Source organism: Eulemur rufifrons, chromosome 16 (assembly GCF_041146395.1).
Source record: "Eulemur rufifrons isolate Redbay chromosome 16, OSU_ERuf_1, whole genome shotgun sequence".
Taxonomy (NCBI): Eukaryota; Metazoa; Chordata; class Mammalia; order Primates; family Lemuridae; genus Eulemur; species Eulemur rufifrons.
The window spans coordinates 9,020,830-9,046,260 of NC_090998.1; the positions used below are offsets into that span (position 1 = coordinate 9,020,830).

Consider the following 25,431-nt stretch of genomic DNA (forward strand, 5'->3'; position numbering starts at 1 on the left):
ATTAAGAATTTGGTTCGTGTGTCAAACTTTCCTTCCTTTCCTTGCCAGGCAGTTACAGAGGAAGGCAAAGGCCTTGGAGCCTCACAGCCAGTGTGTGGGCCTTGGTTCTATGAGTGACCTTGGATGAGTTATCTAAATTCCCTATGCTTCTCTTTGTCTATAAATGGCAATAACAATGATAATAACATGCCCTATAAGTTTGTTGTGGAAATTGAAAAGTAATATATTTCAAGTGATTAGAACAGTGACTGATGCATAGTATACACTAAGTATCACACACGCACATACACACACCAAAGTTCTAGTCATAGTAAAGAGCATTACTGTGGGCAATAAATACTTCCTGTTGGACAGGTCCTCTCCAAAATGATTTCTCTGAAATTAGTCGTCTAGAAACAACTAAAATAATGAGATATTACAAGTTCTATGTGATAATGATATAGGAAAAAAGAGCAAAGTTACTGAAAAAAAAAAAGAGAAATAAGAATATATTTATCACCTGCAAGTAACAGAATATGTAAGTAATAGGGACTTCAAAAATTCAAGCATTTATTATCTCATTTGGCACAAATTCTGAGAACGGTGCAACTGGATTGGTTCAGGGGCTCACTAATGCCATCAAACAGTTTCTTACATTCTTTCTGCTCTATTTCCTTGGTGTATCAGCATCATTTGCTTTTTTGGTCATGCTGTGACTCCTGAAGTCCCAAACATTATGTCTTGCTAACGGTATTCCTTTATGGAAAAAAAAGTTAGCAGAAAAAGAATTTTCTTCTCCTGCATCTCTCTTTCCTTTCCTCCTCCTCCTCCTCCTCTTCTTCTTCTTCCTCTTTCTCTCTCTCTCCCTCCTTCCCCTACCTCTTTTAACCAAGGAACAAAATCACTGTAGATGCTACACCAGGAAACACATCTATAAAGCTCATAGCCAGGCATAGTTTATATCTCTCATTGCCAGACCCTCTCTCATTGCTGTGGTGTGCCCTATTGATACTCCCCTGCATGGCAGAGGTGCACCCTGTTGATACTCCTCTGCATGGCAGAGGTGCTCGTAGCCCTAGCTGGGAATGTTGGTGACTGTTGGCTCTCAGATAAATTCAGTTCTGAGAATTTCCCTCAGCACCAGAGAGACATTTCACCCAGGTCCCCCCTCCTTCCCAGGGGCAGCTCAGTGTGCAGTAACAGGTGTGTGTTGGTATAAAGGCCTGGCTCCCTTGCCTTCAATTAGGACAACTCTGAGAGGCCATCCCGACACTGTATCTCCCCACGGGATATACTGAGACCTGTATTGGGCCTGCACCGTAGTTCACCTCCCCTTCTGGGACAGTCCTGCTTCTTTCATCTCCCATAGGTGTTGATCTTCAGAGTTTTCTCCAATAAACTCCCTGCACATAAATCTCCATCTCAGAGTCCCTGTTTTGTGGAACCTGAGCTGCGGGTTCCAGTCACTGCCTCAGGGGACTTGTGATAATGTGATTGGCTTTGGAAAATTATAATTTGTCCAAGAGCACCTGAGGCCTGAACAACACACAAATTCTCTAAATTTAAAAAGAAGAGGAATGTCTCCTGGGTGAGCAACCACAAACACAGAGTGGTGCATTGTTGAAGATATTTTATTTTGACTTGCATTGAATCATAAGGATGGGAAGAAGAGAACAGAAAGTTGTGAGCAAGATAAAAATGCCAAACTGTTATTGTTTGACACAGTGAAAAGAAAGTGAGAGCTCTTAAAGATCAGTGACCAGCAAGAACAATTATCATACCAGCACGAGTAGAGTTCCCTACAAGTAGAATTCAGAGATGGTCTAAGCACTGCTTCTCAAACTTTAATATGTACATGCATCATCTGAGGTCTTGTTCAATATCTGTGGGTAGGACCTGGCAGTCTGCATTTCCAACAGGCTCCCAGCAATGACAATGTTGCCACTCTTCTGACTGCGCGTGGAGTTGCAAGGCTCTGTAGCCCCAGCTTTGAACCCCAGTTCGACATTGGAAACACCTGAGCAACTTCTAACACCCTTGCGGCCCAAGCAATGCTCTTAGATCAGGAGTCTTCAATTGTTGTCCTGAGCCCAGAAACAGCAGCATTATTAGGGAAGCTGTTAAAAATACAAGTTCTTATGCTCCACCCAGACCTGCTGAGTCAGAATCCTGAAAATAAGCCTCTGCAGTTTCACTCTCTGGATGAGTTTGCCCCGGCAATTCTTATTAAATTGGTCTAGATGAGATACCAGCATCCATTTTTCAAAATAAAACCGAAACACTCCAGGGTCCTAAGAAGTTCAAGGAAACTCCACCCAAGAAAAATATGACTCTTCCGGTACACTTGTGATAAAGGCTTAAGAAGAATGAATCCAGTTTACTTGGGCATATGATGTCCCTAACATTTTTTTTCTGCCTAAGTAAGCAAATGATCAACTTGCAGTCCTCATTTTCTTTGATTCATCTGTAGCACTTGACACTGTTGATCACTCCTTTTTCTTTGACACAGTTTTTCACTTGGCTTCCAAGAGAAGACCACACTGTTGGTTTTCCTCTTACTTCACTGGTCTCTCCTTCTCAGTCTCCTTGGTCCTCCCCGACCTCCTAACGTTCAGTGCCTCATAGCAAAGGCCCCGACTCTCCTCTGCATCCAGACTCACTGCCTCAGTGATCTCTTCCCATCCCATGGTCTATGTGCTCACAACTTCCAAGTTTTATATTTTTAACTCAAGAGATCTCTCTCTCTCTCTCAAACTCTAATACTGATTGTTCAACTCTCACCTTCATGTCTCCACTTGAGTATATAAAATTAAACACTCAGAGATCAATTCTTAATCTACCACCCCAAACCTACTTCATCATGACCAGCTTAGGTGATGGCAATTCTCTCTTTCCAATAGCTCAGGCAAACAGCATTGGAATAATGTCTGATCACTCTTTTTCTCATGCCTTATATCCAATCCACCAGGAAATCCCATTAGTTTTGCCTTTGAAATAAACCCAGGATCTGATCACTTCTTACCATCTCCGTTGTGACAACCCTGGTCCAAGCCACCATTATCTTTTCCTGGATTATTGTCACAGCCTCTACCAGGTCTCCTCACTTCTGCTCTTGCACTCCCACAGCCTATTCCCAATACAGCAGCCAGGTGGTCATTTTAAAACATAACCAGACCAGGTCACTCCTCTATCTAAAACCTGGCAACACTCCCATTTTGCTCAGAATGAAAGCTAACGTCCTGCAATGACCCTCACTCCCTTCCCTGCCCCGATGCCGGTCATGATTCCTACCTCCTTACCTGCCCTTGTGTGCTCCTTTCTGCGCCTTCTGCTCTGGCTCCCTGCTAACTTAGTTGTTTTTTTGTTTGTTTTTTTCTTTTTCACAATTTTACCTTTCTTTCCCCTAGCTGACCCTACTGGCAGGAACAGTCTTTCCTCAGATATTGATGTGGCAAATCCCTCACCTCCTTCAAGCTCCTTTGCTCAAATGTCACTGCCTTGATGAGGTAGACCCTAAACCTCATGTTTAATTTTTCAGTCTTCCCTCTCTTCTGATCTCCCAGGGCATTCTACATTTTATATTTTGAATACTTTTCAGTCATGTGATAAACTCAAAAAATTAATTTTAAAAAGATAAAATGCTCATTTTATATTTTATGATATACATTTTATATTTTCCATAGCACTTATCACCCCCCAATTTCCTATATTTGGTTATCTATTATGTTGGTCCTATGTCTGCATATATTGTTTGGCTGTATTATATGCGTTTTTTCCTCCATTAGAATGTGAATACCACAAGGGCAGCTGTTTTTATTATTTTCATTCATTGATATATCCCAAATACCTAGAAGAGTGGTCAGCAACTATAGGCACTCAAGCCCGGTGGTCTGAACTAAGGTGGTATGGATGTGGTGGTTAAAAGTAAGTGAACCTATGAGTCATTCAGGAGGTAGATCAACAATTGTCAATTATCAATAGGAATTGATAGAAAATGAGAGATGAGAGCAGGAAGGAGTTAAGGTTGATCTTTAGGTGATTGGTGATGATATTGTCATGCACTGAGGCAGGGGTCTCACTTGGAAAGACTAGGTTGGGGTAGATTATGGATCCTGTTGAGGTGCCGGTGGGATATTCAGGTAAAGAAGTATGGTAGGCAGTGGGATATATGGGGCCAAAATGTAGATAAAAAGACATATACTTGGGAATCTCAAAAATATAGACTATAATTTAAATGACAGGGTCTTCAATGTGTGTAGTGAGGAGAGAAGAGGGCTTGCAAGAGAATCATAAAAATGTTATTTAATATTTGGGAAAAGAAAGTGGAGTAAAAAAGATCATTCAATATCCAGAAAGTGAGAAGGAAAATGTGATAATTATGGGAAAATAATTCAAATGTTTATGTGATGACAGAAGAAAAAAACAACAAAGGGAAAGAGGCTGAGGCTAAAGAAAAGAGAAAAAAGAAAAAAATTGACAGAATGAGAAGATGGCCAAGGGGATGAAATTTCTAGAAGATAGCAAAGGGGATGTTAATGCTAAGTGCTTCAGCTACTAGTTAAAATATATGTATCATTTATTTCAAAATGCAAAAAAGTGTGATTACTGTACAAAAACATGATGGAGTCAATTATTCCCATTGTCAAAAGTACTTTTGTATTGAGAGGGCAGTGGAAACACCAAAGTGCCATGTGATGCTTCAATGACACAAGCCTCGTACAAATCAGGGCTGCACACCTTCCATGAAACTTCATGGTGAACAAGTTTACTAGTTTACCTCTTTACACATACACACACACACATGCACACACATACACATACATCAAAACTTGTTACTTCCCACTCAACACTGCTCAGTTGTTAATAGAATGTCCAGTATGTCTCATTTTCTTTTAAAATTTGGACCAGGAAAATGACTTTGGTACCGTATTCAAAAAGAAACTGAAGAGATGTTTCAATGAAAAGGACAAGTAACAGACCTGTGTTGTTCATCTAAATTCCTCTATTCTTTAGATAGTATTTTGATCTCGGTTTCTTGTTACCTCCCATACTCATTGTAACACTAAGAAATTTTGCAAACGTAGACATTAAATGCAAGACTTTTTCTGTGCCTTGAGATATAGCAAGTAGCTGACTTCACTGTGCCCTCTTCGCTTCCTTATAATTTGAGAAACAATTTTATCATGTGGTCAGGCTAACTATTGAATACATAAGTAAAATGAGGACAAAGAATTGATTATCTACTGAGGCAAAAAAAAAAAAAAAAAAGTTTCCCACAAAGGGATATCATAGACCAAAAAGTAAACTCCGTTCATTTTCCTTGAACCTTTATCACAAAAATGTATTAGAAGAGTCACATTTTTCTTGAGTAGAATCCTTAAATATCCATAGAGCCTGGGGCACTTTAAAAAAAGTGAGTGCTAGTGTCTTACCTACATGTTTGACATGCCATGCTTTGTAAAAATAGGAGAACTGAAAAGGTATAAAAAATTCTTAACACAGCAAAATGAACAGCACCAACATGGATGGACACTAGCTGCTCATCTATGAGAAATCAATTACTAAATATACTTACAAAAGGCTTAGTTGTAATTCAGGCACTATAAGCAATACACACTGGGCAGGAAGACTACAAGAATAAGTACATCTAACCATCTTCTATTAGAATACTTTATACTTTTTATTTGCTGAATACTGATAGAGTCTAGAAGACCCTGATTCCAAATGCTTTAACTCCAAAACCGGAGAACTTTTCTATAGCTTTTTCTTGTCTGTAGCAGTATCTTAGCAGACTCAGAAGTCTGTGTAAAAGTTAGCAGAGAAATTGTTTTTATTTCCATCCCTGTTTTCTCCAGTTTCCTCCTGCCCCTCTCTCCTGAGTATTAATTCATTACTATAACAGTAGTGCTTAATCAAGCAAATGTTAGACATTGAGTATTACTTTTCAGTAATGTGATAAGCTCAAAAAATTAATTTTAAAAAGATAAAATGCTCTTAGATTACCCTCTGAATCTTATATACGAACTCAATAAATCCATCACCTAATTTGTGATCCTTTTTTACACTTTTCTCTACGTTTTGATAATCTTTCACTGAGAAGAGTCTATGTGTTTTTTTGTGTTTTGTGTGTTTATTTTTGTTTCCATGAGCTCACATGGAGTTCTTTTAACTTCCACTTGGTCTCTTTCTCTCCCTTCCCCCTCATCTTCTCTCTCTCTTTCTCTCTCTCTCTCCCTCCCTCCCTCTAGATATTGAAGGATTGCAAGTCTGTGTGCCATAATGTCTAAAGATTTGAATTCAGAGTTGACAAAAACAAAGCAAATTATTCAAGTTGCTATCAAACAAAGCTCTGAGTTTTCTAGAATGAAAATATGAATGATATATTAGAAGAAAAGGAAAAAAATCATAGACTCTTATGTGAAATGACATCATTTAATGGGATAGTAAAGAAAATCTGACAACAACTTATAGTAGATTGCAAATTATTCAGGATGTGAAGTGGTTCATTGTTCTCTCCCAAGTTAGCTACAGAAGAATGAGTTTTCCAATGAAATAGTTTTCTACCTGTGATTTAAAACATAATTTAAACAATAAACAAATGTGTATATATAAAAATAGATTATAGATAAAAATATACACACATATACAAAAATATACACATATACACATATATATGCTCTTGTACAAACATATTAATATGTGCATATTTATTTAATGACTTGCCAACTTGTGAAAAAATAAGAGATTTATAAAAGGCACATATAAAGCTATAAATCCTTTAAAGCTATTTAAAGAAGTTGATAAAATCTTTATGAATATCAGAATACTCATCTAGTGCACACAGCTACACAAGCCTTATGAAGTACCAGAGATTTCTTTTGGCTTCAACCATTGTTCTATGTTATTTAGATTTTCATTTTCTTGCCAGATGTGTTTTCAATGGTCTATGATGTATGTAATTTCTTTACCTTTTCCTATGTTTTTTTTTTTTTTTATCTTATTAGGAAACTGAAGTACTGTTGATGTTGTAAAAGCCAAGGGCATATTCATCTGGAAAATAAAGGAATCATGCATCATTATTAAATTTCCAACTGTTTGTAACCAGACTATGTCAGAAAATGTAAACACATTAGTGTAATCTTTCCAGTAATTTTGCAAGAAAGCAGATCACTCCCCCATTTTATAAATTCAGAAATATCCTCATAAAGTTTAAGCCACTTGATGAAATACATTCTATTAGTAAACGACAGAGACAGAATTGAAATGTTCCTCAACAAACTTTGTATTATATTCAAGAAACTAATAGCACCAATCTTCCAGAGAAAAGTTTTATGGTCTCTATAACATCTTAATAATTGTTTTGGAACATATCTATCAAAATTTTTCTACAACACTTCAGAATATTGCCTACTCCCCTTTTAAAGTCTAAGTCCATAAAGGTAGCATGAAATGGTAAGTCTTGGCATTAACAACAAGAAAAACAACAAAAAGACCTGGAAGCTTAGCATGGTTTGTATTTCAAGTTCAAGGGGAGTTCTTTCACATTATATGAAAAAGATTCTGAGCATTGAAAAACTCTGAAAAATTGAAAATAGCCCCATCAGAAGATAAACAATTGAATTTTAAAAATCAGTATACAAAGTAAAATCATCTATTGTTTAGTCTTTGAAGACAGACGATGATTTTGGAAAATTTAGTAGCCAGGAAATGTTAGGTATAGATACCACATTCAATAGCATCATGACATGGTCGTTGCTTGCCTACCTTTTTCATAATAATTGTAGACCATGACTGGAGCTGGCTGAATGTTCCACACAAGGTTGCTTTGCTCAACAACAAAAGTGAAGCTGTTTGGTGATCTAAAAACCTATAAAGACACAAATTATAAATACATCATAGCAGTTATGAAAAAAAAATCCCTAAGCAAATTATCTCTAGAAGTTTGTGATCTACTCAATTAAATAAATCTAGGATATTATAACCTTACATAATAGCAAAATAATCAGTTAGTTAATATTAAATCATATGAAAAATTTTAAAGTTCCATTGCTTATATGGAGGTACAAGGAATTTAGTCAAAAGTGTTAGAAAAATGTACACATATATGTGACTGATAATGATGTACACATAGAAAAGGTGGCTCTAAAACTCATGCCACATTTTGGAGTTTCCTACAAAATTTTTTTTTTTTTTTTTTTGAGACAGAGTCTCACTCTGTTGCCCAGGCTAGAGTGAGTGCCGTGGCATCAGCCTAGCTCACAGCAACCTCAAACTCCTGAGCTCAAGCGATCCTCCTGTCTCAGCCTCCCGAGTAGCTGGGACTACAGGCATGCGCCACCATGCCCGGCTAATTTTTTCTATATATATTTTTAGCTGTCCATATAATTTCTTTCTATTTTTAGTAGAGGTGGGGTCTCGCTCTTGCTCAGGCTGGTCTCGAACTCCTGAGCTCAAACGATCCGCCCACCTCGGCCTCCCAGAGTGCTAGGATTACAGGCGTGAGCCACCGCGCCCGGCCCCCTACAGAAATTAAAAATAGAGCTACCATATGACTCAGCAATCCCACTTCTGGGTATGTATCCAAAGAAAATGAGATCAGTATCTAGAAGAGATAAGCTTTACTCCCATGTTCATTGTGGCATTATTCACAATAGTCAAGATATGGAAACAATGTTTGTCCATGACGGATGTATGGGCAATGAAATTGTGGTACATACATACACATTATTCAGCCTTAATAAAAAAGGAAATCTTGCCATTTGTAACAGCCCTAATGAACCTGGAGGACATTATATCAAGTGAAATAAATCAGACACAAAAAGAAAAATACTGCAGGATCTCACTTATTGGTGGAATCCAAAAAAGTTGAATTCATAGATGCAGAGAGAAGAATGATAGTTACCAGGGGTGGGGAAATGGGGAGATGATGTAGTTATGTAGAATGAATAAGTTCTAGAAATCTCATATACAGCATAAGGTCTATAGTTAATAACACAATCTTGTATACATAAAATTCTTTAGAGAGTAGATCTTAAGTATTTTCACCACAAAGAAAGAAAACTATGTGAGGAGATGGATATGTTAATTAGCTTGATTATAATAATCAGTTTTCTATATATATCAAAACATCACACTGTGCACCTTCAATATACAATCTTAAAAAAATAAATAAAATCACAGCAAACTCTGCGGAGTTTAACTCAAACGATAAAAGAATTTTACATCTACATTGTGACCAGACTATGTCTGATGCTGTGAGGAATGAAAAATGGGGAGATGATGTTTCTAAACTTTAGAACTACCTAGCCAGGTAGTCAAGGCATATATGAAATAACTTTAGAGTTGACAGGGATGGTGGACAGAACATTGCTCATTCTTAATGTCTCACCTTTTTAAAAAAATAAAACCCATCAGACATATTTATAAAAAATGGAAGCATCCAATCACTCTCAGAAGAAAAAAAGGACATTAAAGAAAAAAAAATATTGCCAAGCTTACGTTGTTTAAGTAGAAAACGGCATGGTCATTCTTGATTTCAGTCTTCATCACACGGCCCTGGTTTTCAAGCTTTGAAGAAATTGACGGGGAAGGATGGGGAATAGTTAGCAGAACAAATGAGAGTACCATTCCAGAATCGAATGCTCATGCTTTTTATTTTGTCAGCTTCCATTTTATGGTAGCTTCCTTTGTGCCATAATTTTTTTCTATAAGTACAAGTAGGAACTAAAAGAAATATATAATGAACCATGGGAAATACTGACTGCTAATTGCTACACATTAAGAGCACCATCCCTCCAGTGCTACAGCAAAAACATAAATGCGAGGAGTTTGTTTAAATGAAGAATTCCATGGTTTTCTTTTGCTAACCAATTATTTATCTTATCTATATACTCTATCCCTTTCTCTGGGCTGAAAGATTGGGCTTCTGTGATTTACCTCCTCAATGGATGACATGACTGGAGTAAATCCCGATAGCATTTTCACATCAACAAGGACCATACTGGACTCATTGCGAACTCCAGTATATCTTAAAATTTAAAAAAAAAAGAAAAAAACACTAGTTTAGACATCAACTTAGAAAAGGGACTTATCTCATGATGAACATGGCAGGTAGATAGATACTAATTGGCTATAAGTCTAGAGAACAAGTCTCAAGGCTGAAATTTATAAACAATGCTTGTGAATTTATATTATATGTACTTAGGTTAGCTTTAGATTTGCATAACACTTAGAGGAGATCTTTGCTTAAAAGGCAGTATATTGGCAGAATTACAGAGTAGACACGTCCCCAAGAGATCTTCTAGGTCATGTTCTTGCTTCTGGATAGAATTTGGGGTGTGAAGTTAAGAGTTCCACAATATATTTAGTTCTTAGCTCTGGTGTGCAAGAGATTTTCATTTAGAAATCCTAGGAAAAATCTCCCAAACTAATTTTACTCAGTTTTTCCCCACATATTAACTAAGGCTAAAACCTTTGGCATCTATAAACCATATTTCAATTTAAGAAGATTATTTTGTTTTTCTGTTCTCAAAAGTACAAATCTAAAAAAATAGTACATATCATACTTCCATAATTCTAGCTCTGATTTAGCTAAAGATGTACTAAGTTGTGGTGTCTATATAGAGAACTAGAAAATGACTGTGCTATAGAAATATCTCCATCAGCATGTGAACTCACTGTAGTTATCAATTTTGCTACTGTTTAATATACTATCATCTCTCTAACCTGGGAGTTGATATTAAAAAGGGGTACTTACTTGAGGATCACTGTAAGGCCAAAATTAGTCTGGAATATATCTGAAGAGTTATTCTTTACTATTTCCAAGGAAAGGGAAAATCCAGATTCCTTCTTAGGTGTTAGCACATTGTACCTAAGGGTGGCCTGGAAAGAATAGCAAATCGTAAGGAAACCCATTCTATAGTAAGAACTGAAGGATGTGTTATTTCTCTATTTCCATTATTAACACACTTTACATCTTTACCATTAGGGAATTATGCTAAATTAAATTGTTTAGTTTTCAGAAGACACAGAATCTTTAACAACACAGTTTAATGAAGATAGAATACTTTCTAACCACAATATTCTCTAAGAAACTTCTGTTAGCCAGCTATACTAGGAGTGAGTACCTCCTCATAAAATAACTTGCATTTTCTGCTATTGATTTGAAAACATAAATGAGAGAACAAGTAATCATGGAAATATACAAAATGGCAAAATAACGCTTCATACAGACCTGCATAGATATCTGATTCTTTTATTGGCATACATTTACCTCCCTTCTAGGTAGATTTCTATTACCTGGATAAAAGCACAACCTTGTCCTTCCACATCTACTGTGTATTGTCCATGTGCTTTTGTTAGTTCTGAACGTTGGACCAATAAGCGGTTCTCACTGTTAACCTGGAAAACCTCACTGGATTCTTCACTGCTAAAGGTGACAGTGTTTTGATCATTAGAGAAGGTTAACTTCTTGTAGAGTGTTATGGCAAGAAGACAGACTGCCGTGTCCTGTACAAAACAGAACAAGAAATAATAATCCAAGCTTAGGTATGACACAATATTAGTCATCATTTGACCATGAACTTTAAATCAATCCATAGAAATATTCCTAAAACAAGTCAATAGAATGCCACGAAGCAATATCCTGAAAAATAAGAAAATATACTTGGTTATGCAAGTTATTGCCATTTAAATTAATCTTCTTCAACAAATCTAAATTAGATTTTAGTTTTCTAAAGGATTGCATAAAATATAATCTCTGCTGTTAAAAACAGTGTTAAATTTTTCTAAAAGTTAAGGTATCATATAATTTGGTGGCCCCATGGTAGTCATGGGGGATAATTATTTTTTAAATTTAATTTAATATTTTTATTTCAGAATATTATGGGGGTACAAATATTTTAGTTACATATAATGCCTTTGCCTCACCCAAGCCAGGGTTACAAGTGTGCCCGTCCACAATACTGTGCGCTCCGCATCCATTAATGATGAGTTTACCCACCTCCACCACCCCCCTTCCACCTGACCGGCACCCGATGATATTACTTCCATGTGAGCCCTTTAGTGTTGATTAGTTAGCACCAATTTGATGGCGAGTACATGTGGTGTTTGTTTTTCCATTCTTGTGATACCTCACTTCAAAGGATGGGCTCAAGCTCTATCCAGGATAATATAAGAGGTGCTAGTTCACCATTGTTTTTTGTAGTTGAGTAGTATTCCATGGTATACATATACCAAATTTTATTAATTCACTCATGTATTGATGGGCACTGGGGCTGTTTCCACATCTTTGCAATTGTGAATTGTGCTCCCATAAACATTTGAGTGCAGATGTCTTTATTATAGAATGTCTTTTTTTCCTTTGGGTAGATGCTTAGCAGTGGGATTGTTGGATCAAATGGTATTTCTATTTTTAGCTCTTTGAAATATCTCCAAATTACTTTCCACAGGGGTTGTACTAATTTGCAGTCCCACCAGCAGTGTAAGAGTGTTCCAGTCTCTCCATATGCCTTGGACAATTCTTATGTCTACTCATATTCAAAGAACGGAAGTCAGAATTAGGAAATATCTTTGGCAATTCACTTGCATATGGTTTCACTCTGAAACTAAGACTATAAAAGGAGGGAAATAAAGATTATCCTTGTGGAAATGAGAGTACATTTCCTTGTGCTTTTAATTTTTTTCTTATTAAGGAAAGACATAAATCATTGTATTTCATATCCATTTCTCCTGTTATGCATTCCTTTCATTTGCTTTTTCCAATGTATAGACCATAGAATTAGAGAAAAATTTTTCTTTTTGGTCAGTATGTAGTTTGACCATTGTATCATCTGAATCTAACACACCACTAAGACTCTGGTGCTTATGAAGAAAATCTCTTTTAGACAGACTTACATTCTATTTTTATTGTGTCAATGGAGATATAAATTGGGCATAAATTCCTTGAAAAGTGAGCCTCATTTTATTCATTTCTATATAAAGAAGTGCTAGTAAAGTGCCTGATACATAATAACTGTACAATAGGTAATTGTTGACTAAATAAAATAGGTTTTATAATGTCAAATATTCTCATCTCAGGAAGCATTTCTTGTGATTATCTTTGCTATCTAGATTATCATAGAGTATTCTCTTCTGCATTAAACATAATGTTATTAAAAACAAAAATAAATAAACAGGACTTAATTGAACTGAAAAGATTATGCACAGCAAATGAACCAATCAACAAAGTAGACAAGCTACAGAATGGAAAAAAATATTCACGAACTATACATTTGACAAAGCACTAATATCCAGAATCTACAAGGAACTGAAACAAATCAGCAAGAATAAAACAAATAATCCTGTTGAAAAGTGAGCAAATGACATGAAGAGACATTTTTCAAAAGAAGAGATACAAATGGCCAACAAACATATGAAAAAATGCTCAAAATCACTAATCATCAAGGAAAAGTAAATTAAAACCACAGTGGGATACCACTTTACCCCAGTCAGAATGGCCATTATTAAAAAGTCCAAAAACAATGGATATTGGCACAAATGCAATGAAAAGAGAAAGTGTAACACTTTTGGTGGGAATGTAAATTAGTATAACCTCTGTGGAAAACAGTATGGAGATTCCTCAAAGAATAAAGTAGATCTATTTGGTCCAGCAATCCCACTACCAGGTATCTACCAAAAGAAAAGAAGTCATTACATTAAAAAGATACCTACAATTTTATGTTTATCACAGCACAATTCACAATTGCAAAAATATGGAATCAATCTAAGTGCCCATCAACCAAGGAATGGATAAAGAAAATGTGGTATAGACACATTATGGGATACTACTCAGGCATAAAAAAGAATAAAATAATGTCTTTTGAATAGAACTGGAGGCCATTATCTTAATGAAGTAATGCAGGAATAGAAACCCAAAGACTGTGTGTTCTCACTTGCAAGTTGGAGCTAAGCTGTGGGTATGCAGGGGCATACAGGGTAGTACAATGGACGCTGGAGACTCGGAAAGGAGGAGGGAAGAAAAACTACCTATCGGGTACAATGTACACTATTGGGAGACAGGTACACTAAAAACCCAGACATCGTCGTTATACAATTCATCCATGTAACCAAAAACCACTTGTATTCCTAAATCTATCAAAATAAAAAAATATATATTGGTATTTATAGCAGGGCCCTATCAATCACCTGGATGGGAGAGAAGCCTCCATGGGAATCCATCTGTTGGGTGAGCCACTGCACAATCTTACTAGCATAGGTGAGGTCACGATTTTTCCGGGAAATGACAGCCAACAGCACATAGCAAGTCTTCTCAGTCTCGGCAGAAGGTGCCCAAAGAATAAAGGGTGGGAATTCTTTTGTCTTGGCTTTCTTTTCTCTTTCCCAGTGTATAACGTTATCTGAGAAAAAGGAAGAATTTTCACATAGTCCCTATGAAATGCACTGGTCACACATGAGAAGAATGCAAATTCCATTCTTGGCTTCTGCATGGGCTGCATTGTGTTCTCTTAAAATTTATGTACTGAAGCTGTAAAACGCTGGTACGTGAGAATGTGACTGTATTTGGAGATAGGACCTTTAAAGAGGTGAGTAAGTTAAAATGAGGCTGGTAGGGCAGGCTGCAATACAATCTGACTGGTATCCTTCTAAGAAGAAACGTGGACATACAAAAGGGACACCAGGGATGCACACACACAGAAGACCATGTGACTACAGAGGGAGAAGACGGCCATCTACAAGCAAAGAAGTCACACTTGCTGATACCTGAATCTTGGACTTCTAGCCTCCAGAACTGTGAGAAAATAAATTTTTGTTATTGAAGTCATCCAGTCTGTAGTATTTTGTTATGACAGCCCTAGGAAACTAACACATGCTTAAACAAGTAGTTGTTATTGTCTATGGCATCGTCACCGTGCTTGATTACCTTTCTTCACTCATTTGAGAAGAAACTATTAATAGCATAAAAGAGAAAGAGGGAAATCTAACATACGTAATGTTCTTTAAACATCAAGTGCCACTGATAGATTCCAGAAGAAAAACAGAAATATCCCGGTGAAGAGAGAGTTCTATATGATTGCTTAGAGAGTCTCGTCACTGTTTTCAAGATCATGTCCATTAGCAAAAATGAATGATAACACTTACTGGTTTTTGTGGCAGATTGATCCAGCACCTGGAGTAAGGAGTCCGTTTGCTCCTCTTTTCCAGCTAATGCAAAAACATAAGCTAGAATTGCATGATTATAGCCATTAGCGACACCACTTTCCACTGCCTCCTCTAGGCAAAAGAGCCCGTTTTGTAGAGCAGAAAACTAGTCAGGAAGAAGAATAACATATTTTAAGATGGTACCTGAACATTTTATCAGCTTGCTGAAAATTAATACTTAAACTAATCATTGTTTATAATGTTTATATCCTTGAAGTATGTTTTACATATGAACCTATTCATGTACACACATATGTATTATTCTTCAAAAATATCATTAAAATAAATTTGTCATGTCATCATTAGGAAGAAATAAAATTTAAGTAGTAAGAAAATGGCAGTTTTTATATCTAATCAGTAATATTTTAGCTATAAATTTATGGCAAAGCATACAAATTTATTTTTAGATGTATAATATTTTACCCTAATTCCTAAAAATAGAGACTTAACTTTCTGAAGATGATTTGCAAAATATAATAATGACCCTGAAAATTCCTAGTATCTGACTTTAGGAATAAGACTTTGGAATCAGATAATTTAACCTGTGGATTGAGAGATAGCAGGATGAGCCACACTCAAGTTGAAAGTGTTTACTCAGATTGTTTAGACAGAAGGAGAATCCTAGGTTATGGCTTCACTGAGAACAAGGGTTCTTAATCTGAAATTCATGGCTGAAATTCAGGAGATATTGAAATACCTGAAATTGTATAAATAACTTGTGTATGTGTGCATGTGTGTATTCTCCCTGGGTAAAAACCCAACAGTGTTCATCAAAGGTGTCTTATCAATCTAAAAGCTTTGAACAACATCATTTTAAAGGGTGATAATGAATGAAATGGTCTATTTATGTTGCATCCAGTCTTAGAATTTCAGTTCACTCTGAATGTAGAGTCTATTTCATGTGTATTTAGCTGACTGAAATTAGAGGATGATGGAAATCCATACAGTGAAATTGAGCCCAGCTTCAAAGAGGGATCCAACAATAAATGCAGTGAGGAAAATGTCCTTTTCAGCTCCACCCTAAAACAAAGAAATAATGAGTCATAGACGATAGCAGAGCACAAAAGAACAGATAATCTTCTGAAGTGAAACTAGTTTTGAAAGAAATACTGGGAACAAATGCCATTATTCATTAAAAAAAACACCTGAACATGCATAATTTTTAAATTAGGTGGTTAATAGCTGTACTATCTGAGCAAGAATCCATTCTGCTCTATGTAATAAATAAAAATAACACAGTTAATTTCAAGTATACTAAATGATGTGCATCATCATATTTAAGTGGCCTGGTATTAAGCATTCTTTTTAAGTAATTCACATGACTCTATCAGCTCTATTTGATGTTAATTCGAAAAACGCCAGCAAAGAATTTCTGATGAGGTGTAACAGAAATTTGTTGTGAAGCTTTCTGAAAATCCTTATAATAGTCAGGTCTCAGATTCTGGCAGCATAAAATTAGAAAAACAGTTATATATCATGTGATTTGCAAACTGCATAAAAATCCCCCGGGGAACTTAAACATTAAATAAACCAGCATCCACACAAGAGATTCTGATTCAAAAACCCAGAAACAGGACAGGAAAATGAATTTTAATGGGTGCGCTAGGGATTCTGATAACAAATAGCATTCGTACTGCATTTGAGATATACTCATCTAGCATAAACCTCTCATTTTATCTATCAGCAAATGGCAACTTCTCTCTTCTTCAGAAAAGAAATATTTCTGAAGAGGTAGGTTTTCAAGGTGCTAATAACTCACATGGTAGGTACTAAAATAAGATATGGGGACCTACAACACATTTAAATTACAGAAAGTGGTATCACCATTCCTCTGGATATAAGTTTTTATTGTTATTTTTCCCTTCTTTCTACCTCCCAACTCCCCCCAACACACACACATTGAATTACAGAGAAAATATTGGGTAAGATCAAAACAAACTGAAGCAGTGACCAGTAACGAATCCAATAAGAAGAAAGATGTAGAGAAAATGCTTTAAAAGAGAACATGAAAAAGGTTTTGATTTTTCTACATAGGAACGAGAGCTCTTCTCCATCAGGGTCCTTCTCGTGAGAAATAGGTTTGGAATAATTTAAAGATACACCCCCCCACCCCAACTACATGAGTAAAGCAATTAGAAAACAATCTGTATTAAAACGAAATACCATAAGGTGTTGCCATTCACCCATATTTTGAGGTAGATTAGATTTACATTCCGTAACTCAAGAACAGGAGTGGCGATTACGAAGAAGCACACAGAAGGAAAGCTCAGGATATTTCAGGGGCTATCAGGACACAAGAAAATATCATGATAGGGGATTTTGAGCATCCAGAGGAAACAAGTTAGGAGAATAAAGGAAACAGAAGATGGGGTGTAGGGGGGCAGCTACCTGCGGAGACTGGAAGTCAGAAAGAAGGGAGAATCCTAGTGATTTACCTACTGCATGGACAGGAGAAGCAAAGGGGTTTATTCTGCCAAGGGCATACTTTACCTTGTTTGTATTTTGGCCTAGGGCAAGCTTAGCCTTTGTGCTTTTCCTTGAGAGGGTATTGGAAAAACTTGTTTCATTAAAACAGTGCAAATCACTAGATACTCTTCCTAGAACTTTCCTGCTACCCATGAATAGGAATGAATTCACATTCCTTAGATAGTCAAGGCGCCCTCCTTTAATATATTGCCTGGTTCCAAATGTATGCATGTTTCCTCTCTAGCTTCCCTTTCTCTCCCTTCTCTCCTCCCTGCAGTTTATTTACTGAGGAGGATGGACTCCAGGGAAGGACTGAAGACCAGGTAAGGCAAGCAAAAGATTGATGAGGAATCAGATGTAGGCCGTGGTCACACATGGGCAGCAGGAATGACGCTGCTGACGGATTCACCACAGCCCTGTGACCACAGCAGCTTCAGACGGCATGACATCCACAGGAAGAACAGGCACGTTCCAGATGAGGCAGGGGAAGGTAGGCAATGAAAAGAGCAAGGAAAGCCCAGTTCTGTTAGTCTCTCACCTCCCAGGCATTGCTGAAGAACTTGCCATCATTTTCAAAGCAGCCGTTACTTTTCTGTTTGCTTAAAAGCCAGATTAAGGTCTGTTTTTGAACATTTTCATCAACGAATACGTATTTTTTCATCCTCTCCAATGTCTTAAAAGTAAGTGCACTGAGCCTGTAATGCAAATCACCAGCGTAAAAGTTAGACAAATAGAAATGATGATGTCAGCTATTCCACCGGTTCATCATCATTGCTCCCTTTGGGTAATGGATACATTCAACTTGTCTAATGTTGGCTGCAACCAGTCTTTCTCAATTGCAGCTTTTTCCTTTGGGTAAGTAAAATATTATGAATAGCAATAAGTGAAAATTAGAGTAATTTTCAGCATGTTTATACCCAAAGGTCTTACCGTATAGTCTATTAGATTACCCATACATGGAGACAGAACTAGTGTAATTTAGATGCTTTGGGGCTTTCTAATTTCACTTTCCTGAGTCTATACGGGACTTTCATAAGTGCAAAGTAAGATGTGCCATTTTCCATGGAATTAACTAGCTGTATAAGTATAGGGAGCTGTCATTAAATGGTCAGACTGCTAAGCAAATTGCCACGAGATGGTAGGTATATTGTTGCATTAGAATAACCCAATCTCTTAATTTTGTGATTCTCCTCTGTAAATTCACTTTGAAACCCTCTTTGCTTCCAAATACTTACTGAACTCATCCCTCTACCACCTTGCCAGCCTTTCTTAGATAATTCTTATATTATTTAAAATAAAATTTTTATCTCTTACCGTATGCTTCCTTTCCGATTCATTGACCAAAATATATCATATGAACCATCAGAGTTTTTGAAAGACAACTGGTTTTGATAACCTAAAATATAACATTGCAGAAAATTATTTTTTAATCTAAGAAAGTTAGAAGAAAAAGAATGGTGTAGTACAAGTCCTGGATTCTGGTATTAGACAGATGAAAATTACTAAGGTGATTTTTTCAATTTGAATTTCTGAAACTGAGTTTCTCTATCCATGGGGAGTAAAAGTAATTCCCACCTTATAAGGTTTTGATGACAAATAAGACAGTACATATGAACACACCTAGCTCAGTAACTAGCTCATCACTGGTGCTTCCTGTTTAGTATATTTCCCCTACAGTTATTTTACTTCAGTGCTATCTTCATGAAAAGAAAACCCCTGGGCTTTTCCTTATTATCACATTTTATACTATTTATCCACCCTCTTTCTACACACAAATTCAATTCCTTCACTGCAATGGAACACAACTGAGCAAACAAATGCAGAAGTTGATAAACGAACCATTTACAGCTACTATTTACAACAAAAACAAACAGCAAGGTGACTGGGCAAAATACCAGGTGTTAAAAGAAAATAACTAAATTCATAATTTGAAAACTTTACAGTTCCAAATTATGAAGCGGACTCACCACACAGATTTTGAAGTCAAAAAGAAAACGTAAGTAGGACTCAAGAGTTCCTCAGATTAGGTCCAGTTTTCCCCAACCTGAGTACCTCGTAAAAGTAGTTTCATGGCATCATGGTATTGTAACAATTGATTTCAACTATTATGAGCAGAAATTACTTAAATCCTCTTACCTTTAGATAAGAGAGAGAACGCCTGAGATTTCAGTTCCTCTGTCAGCTGCTCAGTAGACTGCAGGTAGTCGAGGACGTAGGTATTGGATGCGAGTAGGGCAACATTCTGCTCTGCATTTCTGTAGGATATCCGGAGAGGATCATCCAGATTCTGCACTGCAAGTCCTAGAAAATCTCCTAAGAACAGAAAATCAGAGAGTCATATTGCTTATAGTTGCAATCTCAGGGTGAATAACCGTAGATAAAAGAGACACAGTGGCAGAAGGAAACATTTAAAATCAAGTCTAAAAGGTGGAGACAAAGTAAGTTTCATGAAGTAATTCCAAAGAGGATATAGCCATGTATGGTTGAAGATAAAGGGGTTTCTGGAATGGAAAATATTTCTGAAAACTTCATTACCAGAGAGCAAGGGAAGTTAGGAAGGTGTGTTTGTTTGCTTGTTTGCTTACTTGGTTTTTTTGAGAAATTGACCCTATGAACTATAAATTGTAATCCATCCCTCCTGAAAATGTATTAACGTTAATAATAAGCAGATCAATTTACCTTTTGTAAAACAGATTCCTCCTTATACTGAGGAAATTCCCAGCACCTTTAACAGGCAAGTTTGTTCTGATTCTCCAAGAGGTGAATTTAAAAGTTCAGATTAATAGGTTATAATAGAACTTTTGGTTTTCTGAACACCAGTTTTCATCTACCAGAACTAGTGTCTCCTAGAAACATGAGTTTAGAAAGAGTACTGTAATCTCTTCAGATTCCATAGGGAAACAAGCACAGAGGATAATCTGAACAATAATTCCTTCTAATTTATAGCTTAAGAAAATCTCTCTATCCTTTTATTTTAAGAATTTTTTTGAGACAACCTCAATCAAGATTTTCAAATCATTGTGAAACACAAAATTTAATCAACTTACCCACAACAGTGAAAAAGCCTCTACTGGATCCTTCTACGACATCATTTGGCAAGTCCAAAACTACCTGCTTGGAGGCTTTGGTACCTGGAAAGAAAATATAGATTAAAAAGAAAGCCACTAGATTTGGGGGGACAAACATATTAGAAATCAGATTCCATTATTTATTTTTATATTACAAGTTGCATTTTTTGAGGAGATGAAATTGAGGGTTTGATGTAGTTTAGAATAACAGCACATTCAGAAAATGCCATATAAATCTGTGTGTTAGATAGCAGGCCCCATTCTCCACTAGTTTAGTGCCTGCCAATTTACGTATGGAAAAAATATTTAAAATTACTGACTATGACAAATAACACAGTACATACAAAAGGTAAAGCTTGAAGAGTCTGATTTGGCATTAAAACCAAATCATCATCAATTAGGTAAAATAAAACCCATAATGGCCATAAAACAGAAGATTGAGGGGCAGTGATATATCTACAGGTTATTACATCCTAAGAGTATAAAAGCAAAGATTATATGATGTGCTATTTGGGCATTATCTTGATTTCCCATTGTCCAACACTGAGTGACAACCAAATGGTAAGAGTTGTCGCAAATGCACAAGATGGGAAAAAATCATAGGTGAACATAAAAAATTTATAAATATACTTTTTGATTGCTAAAATTATGCAATGAAGTCATGAAGCATGAAATAAAGTAATCCTCCATGAAATATTTAAAATGAAATCACATGACAAAGGAACTAATGTGGAAGGAGAGGAAATAAACTGACCCTGTTGATGAATTTTCTTTAGGACTAATTTGAGCACCTAAAAGATCTTCTTACCTTTTGTACAGATAAGGTAACTCTGGGTAGTTTCTCTTTCAATACCTTCAGGCTACGGAAGATTAAACAAAAACAAGCACAAAATTATGAGTCTGGGTCATCTTTCCAGTAAGGAGACGAATAAAAGTGTTTTGTGGAGCAGGGATATGCCCAGAGATCAGACAAAAATGCGCCTCTGATAAGCGTTGATTCTTGAGGGTGATGGGAACTGCATGGGAGTGTAGGACAAGGACATTTGTCTCTTGTATTTGAGAATCAGTTTGTTTAAAGAGAAGGAAGGGAAATAGAGGGTACAAGAGATGTCATGAGTCAGGAGCAAACAAAACATTGTCAAGCCTGTTTCGAGTGCTAAGTTTTACTCTCCTGAGTGAAGTATTAATTATAGAAAGGATGAACTTTATGCTGTTTTAATTGATTTAAAATGGTGTGTCTTGTGTCAAAAGTAACTGTGGTCAATTAATTCTCTTCAAGGAGAATGTTTTTTAATACTTCACCCCTTAAGTACTGTCTATTTCTTATAAGGAAAAGCTTAATAGTTTTGCACGTACTCACCTCTACCAATAAGCTCTTGACCACGGTGTCTTTCCAGTTTAGATTTTGCTGCTCATCTGAGTCCTGTGGGCAAGCACGACTTTGTTTGGACTCAGCAACTGCAGTGATAGTCACTTCACCTGGAAAACATCCCCAAAGGTTACACTGACTGTAGGTCCCTTCTGTAATGGGAAATGATTACGGTCTGTGAATTATGTCTTGACTTGATGAACCAAATTCTATCATCATATTAACACTTAAACTAAAATAACTTGCTTCTTCTCCTGCCTAGATATAATGTGATATGATCTGTTTTACCAGTTGCAAGATAACCAATTAATGTACTTAGTTAGAAGTTAAGAAATTTTAGGAAAAATGACATTCTACAAAGCCATCTGATCCAATTCCGATTATTTATATATCTATTAATATCGATTGTTTATAAGGGTTACATGTGAAAATATAAGCACACAATTTCAGAACTAGAACTTTTAACTTTTCCCAAGATGAAACAAACAAAAATAATAAAATATTTACCCAGTAGAAAGGGTACTAAATTGAAATCAAGTGCTAGCAAGAAATCCATTGTTTCTAAACTCACTGAAAGCACATTATATAATTAAAATCAATTTCCAATTTCCTTGTTTGGAAAAATTGAAAAAAATAATTTTTTAGGTTTCATATCACCTATATTCCTATATACCAATATACATAAACAATATACTGTTCTTGGTTTTTGTTTGTTGCTGGTGTGTTTTATTCTGTTTCTTTGTTTTGGAAAGCCTTTGATACTCCACTCTTAGAACTGTGTCCTCCACTGAATGCCATAAAACCATACAATTCTGTACAGTATTCTATCTCAATTGCTAGAGTAATATTTTTGAAGACCTTGTGTAATAGAAAAATTGAGAAATTTACAATCTAATATAAAATATAGTCTGAGGCAGACCAACATCACTGGTGAACTAAAATTATCACATAAATATACTCTTTGCTGCTAAAATAATACATGAAATAAAGAAAATTTTAATGGCACAATTTGTTAAAGTAGTGATAATAAATATGCACATCACATCTAACATTTTTCATTTAATAGACTTTTTAACTTTTTCTTCACCTATATTCTCAATAAGATACAAATTTATTTTTCTATATTGCAGATAACATATGTACTAAGACAATATTCTCAGTATTTGATCCCCATCTAAGTATTTTTGGTGTCCCAGGATATACTTAGTAAATTTACAAATCCTAGCAATTCCCATAATTGATCATTGTGATTAAGGAGCATTTTTTTGTATAGGTGGCATGGATCCATGACAGCAGGTGAAGGAACATGTAAGAAGTGAAAGAATTAAGGCAGCATTGATGACAATATGGCCTTCATTTGGGACAGGATATATCCGAACATATAGGACTTGGTAGGCCATGCAAGTTAGCATTTATATTGTACTTTATTCACAGTATACTTTGTACAAATGAATGGTGGTTTTGCTCTACACAGCATTAGCAACCAGCAAATAGATTATTGGAGATTAGAATTATTAATGGAGAATAAAGAAATAAAATAATTAAAAATATGAGGGAGAAAATTAGGTTTGTATAGAGAATTTAAGGAAAATAAATAGAGACAGTAAAAATGAGCTGGTTTTCCATGTGAGATTCATGGAGACACTTAGCTGCTTACCCAGTTTCTTAGGTTTAACAGTCCAGACATATGTTTTCTTCTCTCCAGCTTGGATAATCTCACTGCCATTGTTTTTCAGGGTGTTGAGATTTGCTTCATAATTCTGAGATGCCTCCAACTGAACAGAAATCTAAAAAAATAAAATAAATCATGGCAATGAAGGCATCACTGGAATGCACATAATTATGAAATGCCATTTTCAAAACAGTATTTAAATCATTGCTGTGAATTAACACAGTTTTTTTTGTTTGTGGACTATGGAAACAAGTCTCATCCCTTGACAGTATCATTTTACATTTGAGATAAAGGGAATATGGCAACATTCAAGGAAAATATTAAAGAATCTTTTAGCTTTGTTAGATTTTTGCTTCAAATCAAAGGGAACAACTTACCTCTACACATGTATCCAGGTAGCTGAAGACACTGACAATCAAATCAAATTGTTCATTTCGAACAACTGAAGAGGGTGAGGCAATTTCAACAAAGAAAGATTGGGAGACGTCCAGAGTGACTGTTGATGAAACGCCAAATCCAGCGTCGCCATTCACACAGAAGCCATTTGCTTTCCACTGGGTTATGGTATCAGGAATGAGGAATGAAAGATTTGCTGAACCTGAGGAACTGCAAGGAGAGGTTATTGGTAAAACATGTGCTTTGTTTAAACTAAAAATCTAAATTTAGTCCACAGCAAGCAAAAAAAAAAAAAAAAAAAAGTATTAATTGAAGGTTAAAAAATGAGTCACAGTGTATGGTCAGGACATTAGATAAAAATCTTGAGAGTGGATTTCTATAAAATTTAACCTTAGAAAGGTCACATTTCTTTAAACACCACATTATTTTTTAAAAAAGAAATTGAGGCAGCTTACATCTATCTGTATGAAATTAATAAAGAGAAACTCTTGGAGAAGGGAAAACAATGCTAGAGAAAAAAAATAAAATAAAATATGTAGTCAATACATGCAAATAAATGGTATTATATATTTTACAAACATGGTACTGTTTTATATACCCAGGATTAAAATTCAAGAAATTGAAAGAAAAAGAAAATAGAAATGAAGACACATAGGGGAAAAAACTGTTCAAAACTTACTCGACACTGACAAGGTCCCATATCCATGTCTCTGGGAAGTTTGTTCTTACTGTTTCTATTATGGCCTGTTCTACGTAGTCACTGATCTCCACGGCTTCACCAGCTAAGAGAAAAGAGAAATGCATTGTATAGAAAGAATAAAAACATGTGTTTCAATAATAGACACCTGTAAGAGTTAACTACACATGCTTAGTGTGTTTTAGTGTGAAGCAACATAGAAATTTACTCCTGGGGCTCGTTGCCAAAAAATGGAAATTTCAACCCCAAAATCAGCATTTTGATGCTCATATCTCTCCCGTTTTTAAAAGCAAGAACAAACAAACAAAAAATGACACATAGCCTACATTGTTTCCCCACAGGCAAATTTAGAGGAAGTAATGTCTATCCACTGAAACAAGTTTCTCATCTGACATGCTGGTGCCTGCCAATTCCACCACCTAACATTACTTTTGTTAACATTGCTAATGACATTAATATTGCTAATTCTCAAGAACATTTTCCTTTGCTTGTCCTCTATGCTGCATTTAACACTCTTAATCACTGTGTGCTTTTCAAAATAGTCACTGTTAACTCCATAACACCATGCCCTTCCAGTTTTCTTATT

The 25,431-nt window shown here is 35.9% G+C and overlaps 1 protein-coding gene across 1 annotated transcript in view; it reads right to left on the reverse strand.

Annotated features, from left to right (window-relative positions):
• Positions 1-6,979: 6,979 nt before the first annotated feature.
• LOC138396808 (ovostatin homolog 2-like) overlaps positions 6,980-25,431 on the reverse strand; it is a 48,030-nt gene continuing 29,578 nt past the window's right edge. The window contains 19 exon segments of the mRNA XM_069490479.1: positions 6,980-7,029; positions 7,744-7,846; positions 9,478-9,546; positions 9,916-10,006; positions 10,736-10,860; positions 11,278-11,487; positions 14,164-14,375; positions 15,118-15,283; positions 16,123-16,197; positions 18,182-18,338; positions 18,958-19,039; positions 19,780-19,956; positions 20,691-20,774; positions 21,520-21,571; positions 22,072-22,190; positions 23,738-23,867; positions 24,130-24,358; positions 24,828-24,908; positions 25,223-25,228. Coding sequence (XP_069346580.1) covers positions 6,980-7,029; positions 7,744-7,846; positions 9,478-9,546; positions 9,916-10,006; positions 10,736-10,860; positions 11,278-11,487; positions 14,164-14,375; positions 15,118-15,283; positions 16,123-16,197; positions 18,182-18,338; positions 18,958-19,039; positions 19,780-19,956; positions 20,691-20,774; positions 21,520-21,571; positions 22,072-22,190; positions 23,738-23,867; positions 24,130-24,358; positions 24,828-24,908; positions 25,223-25,228 — 2,218 coding nt within the window.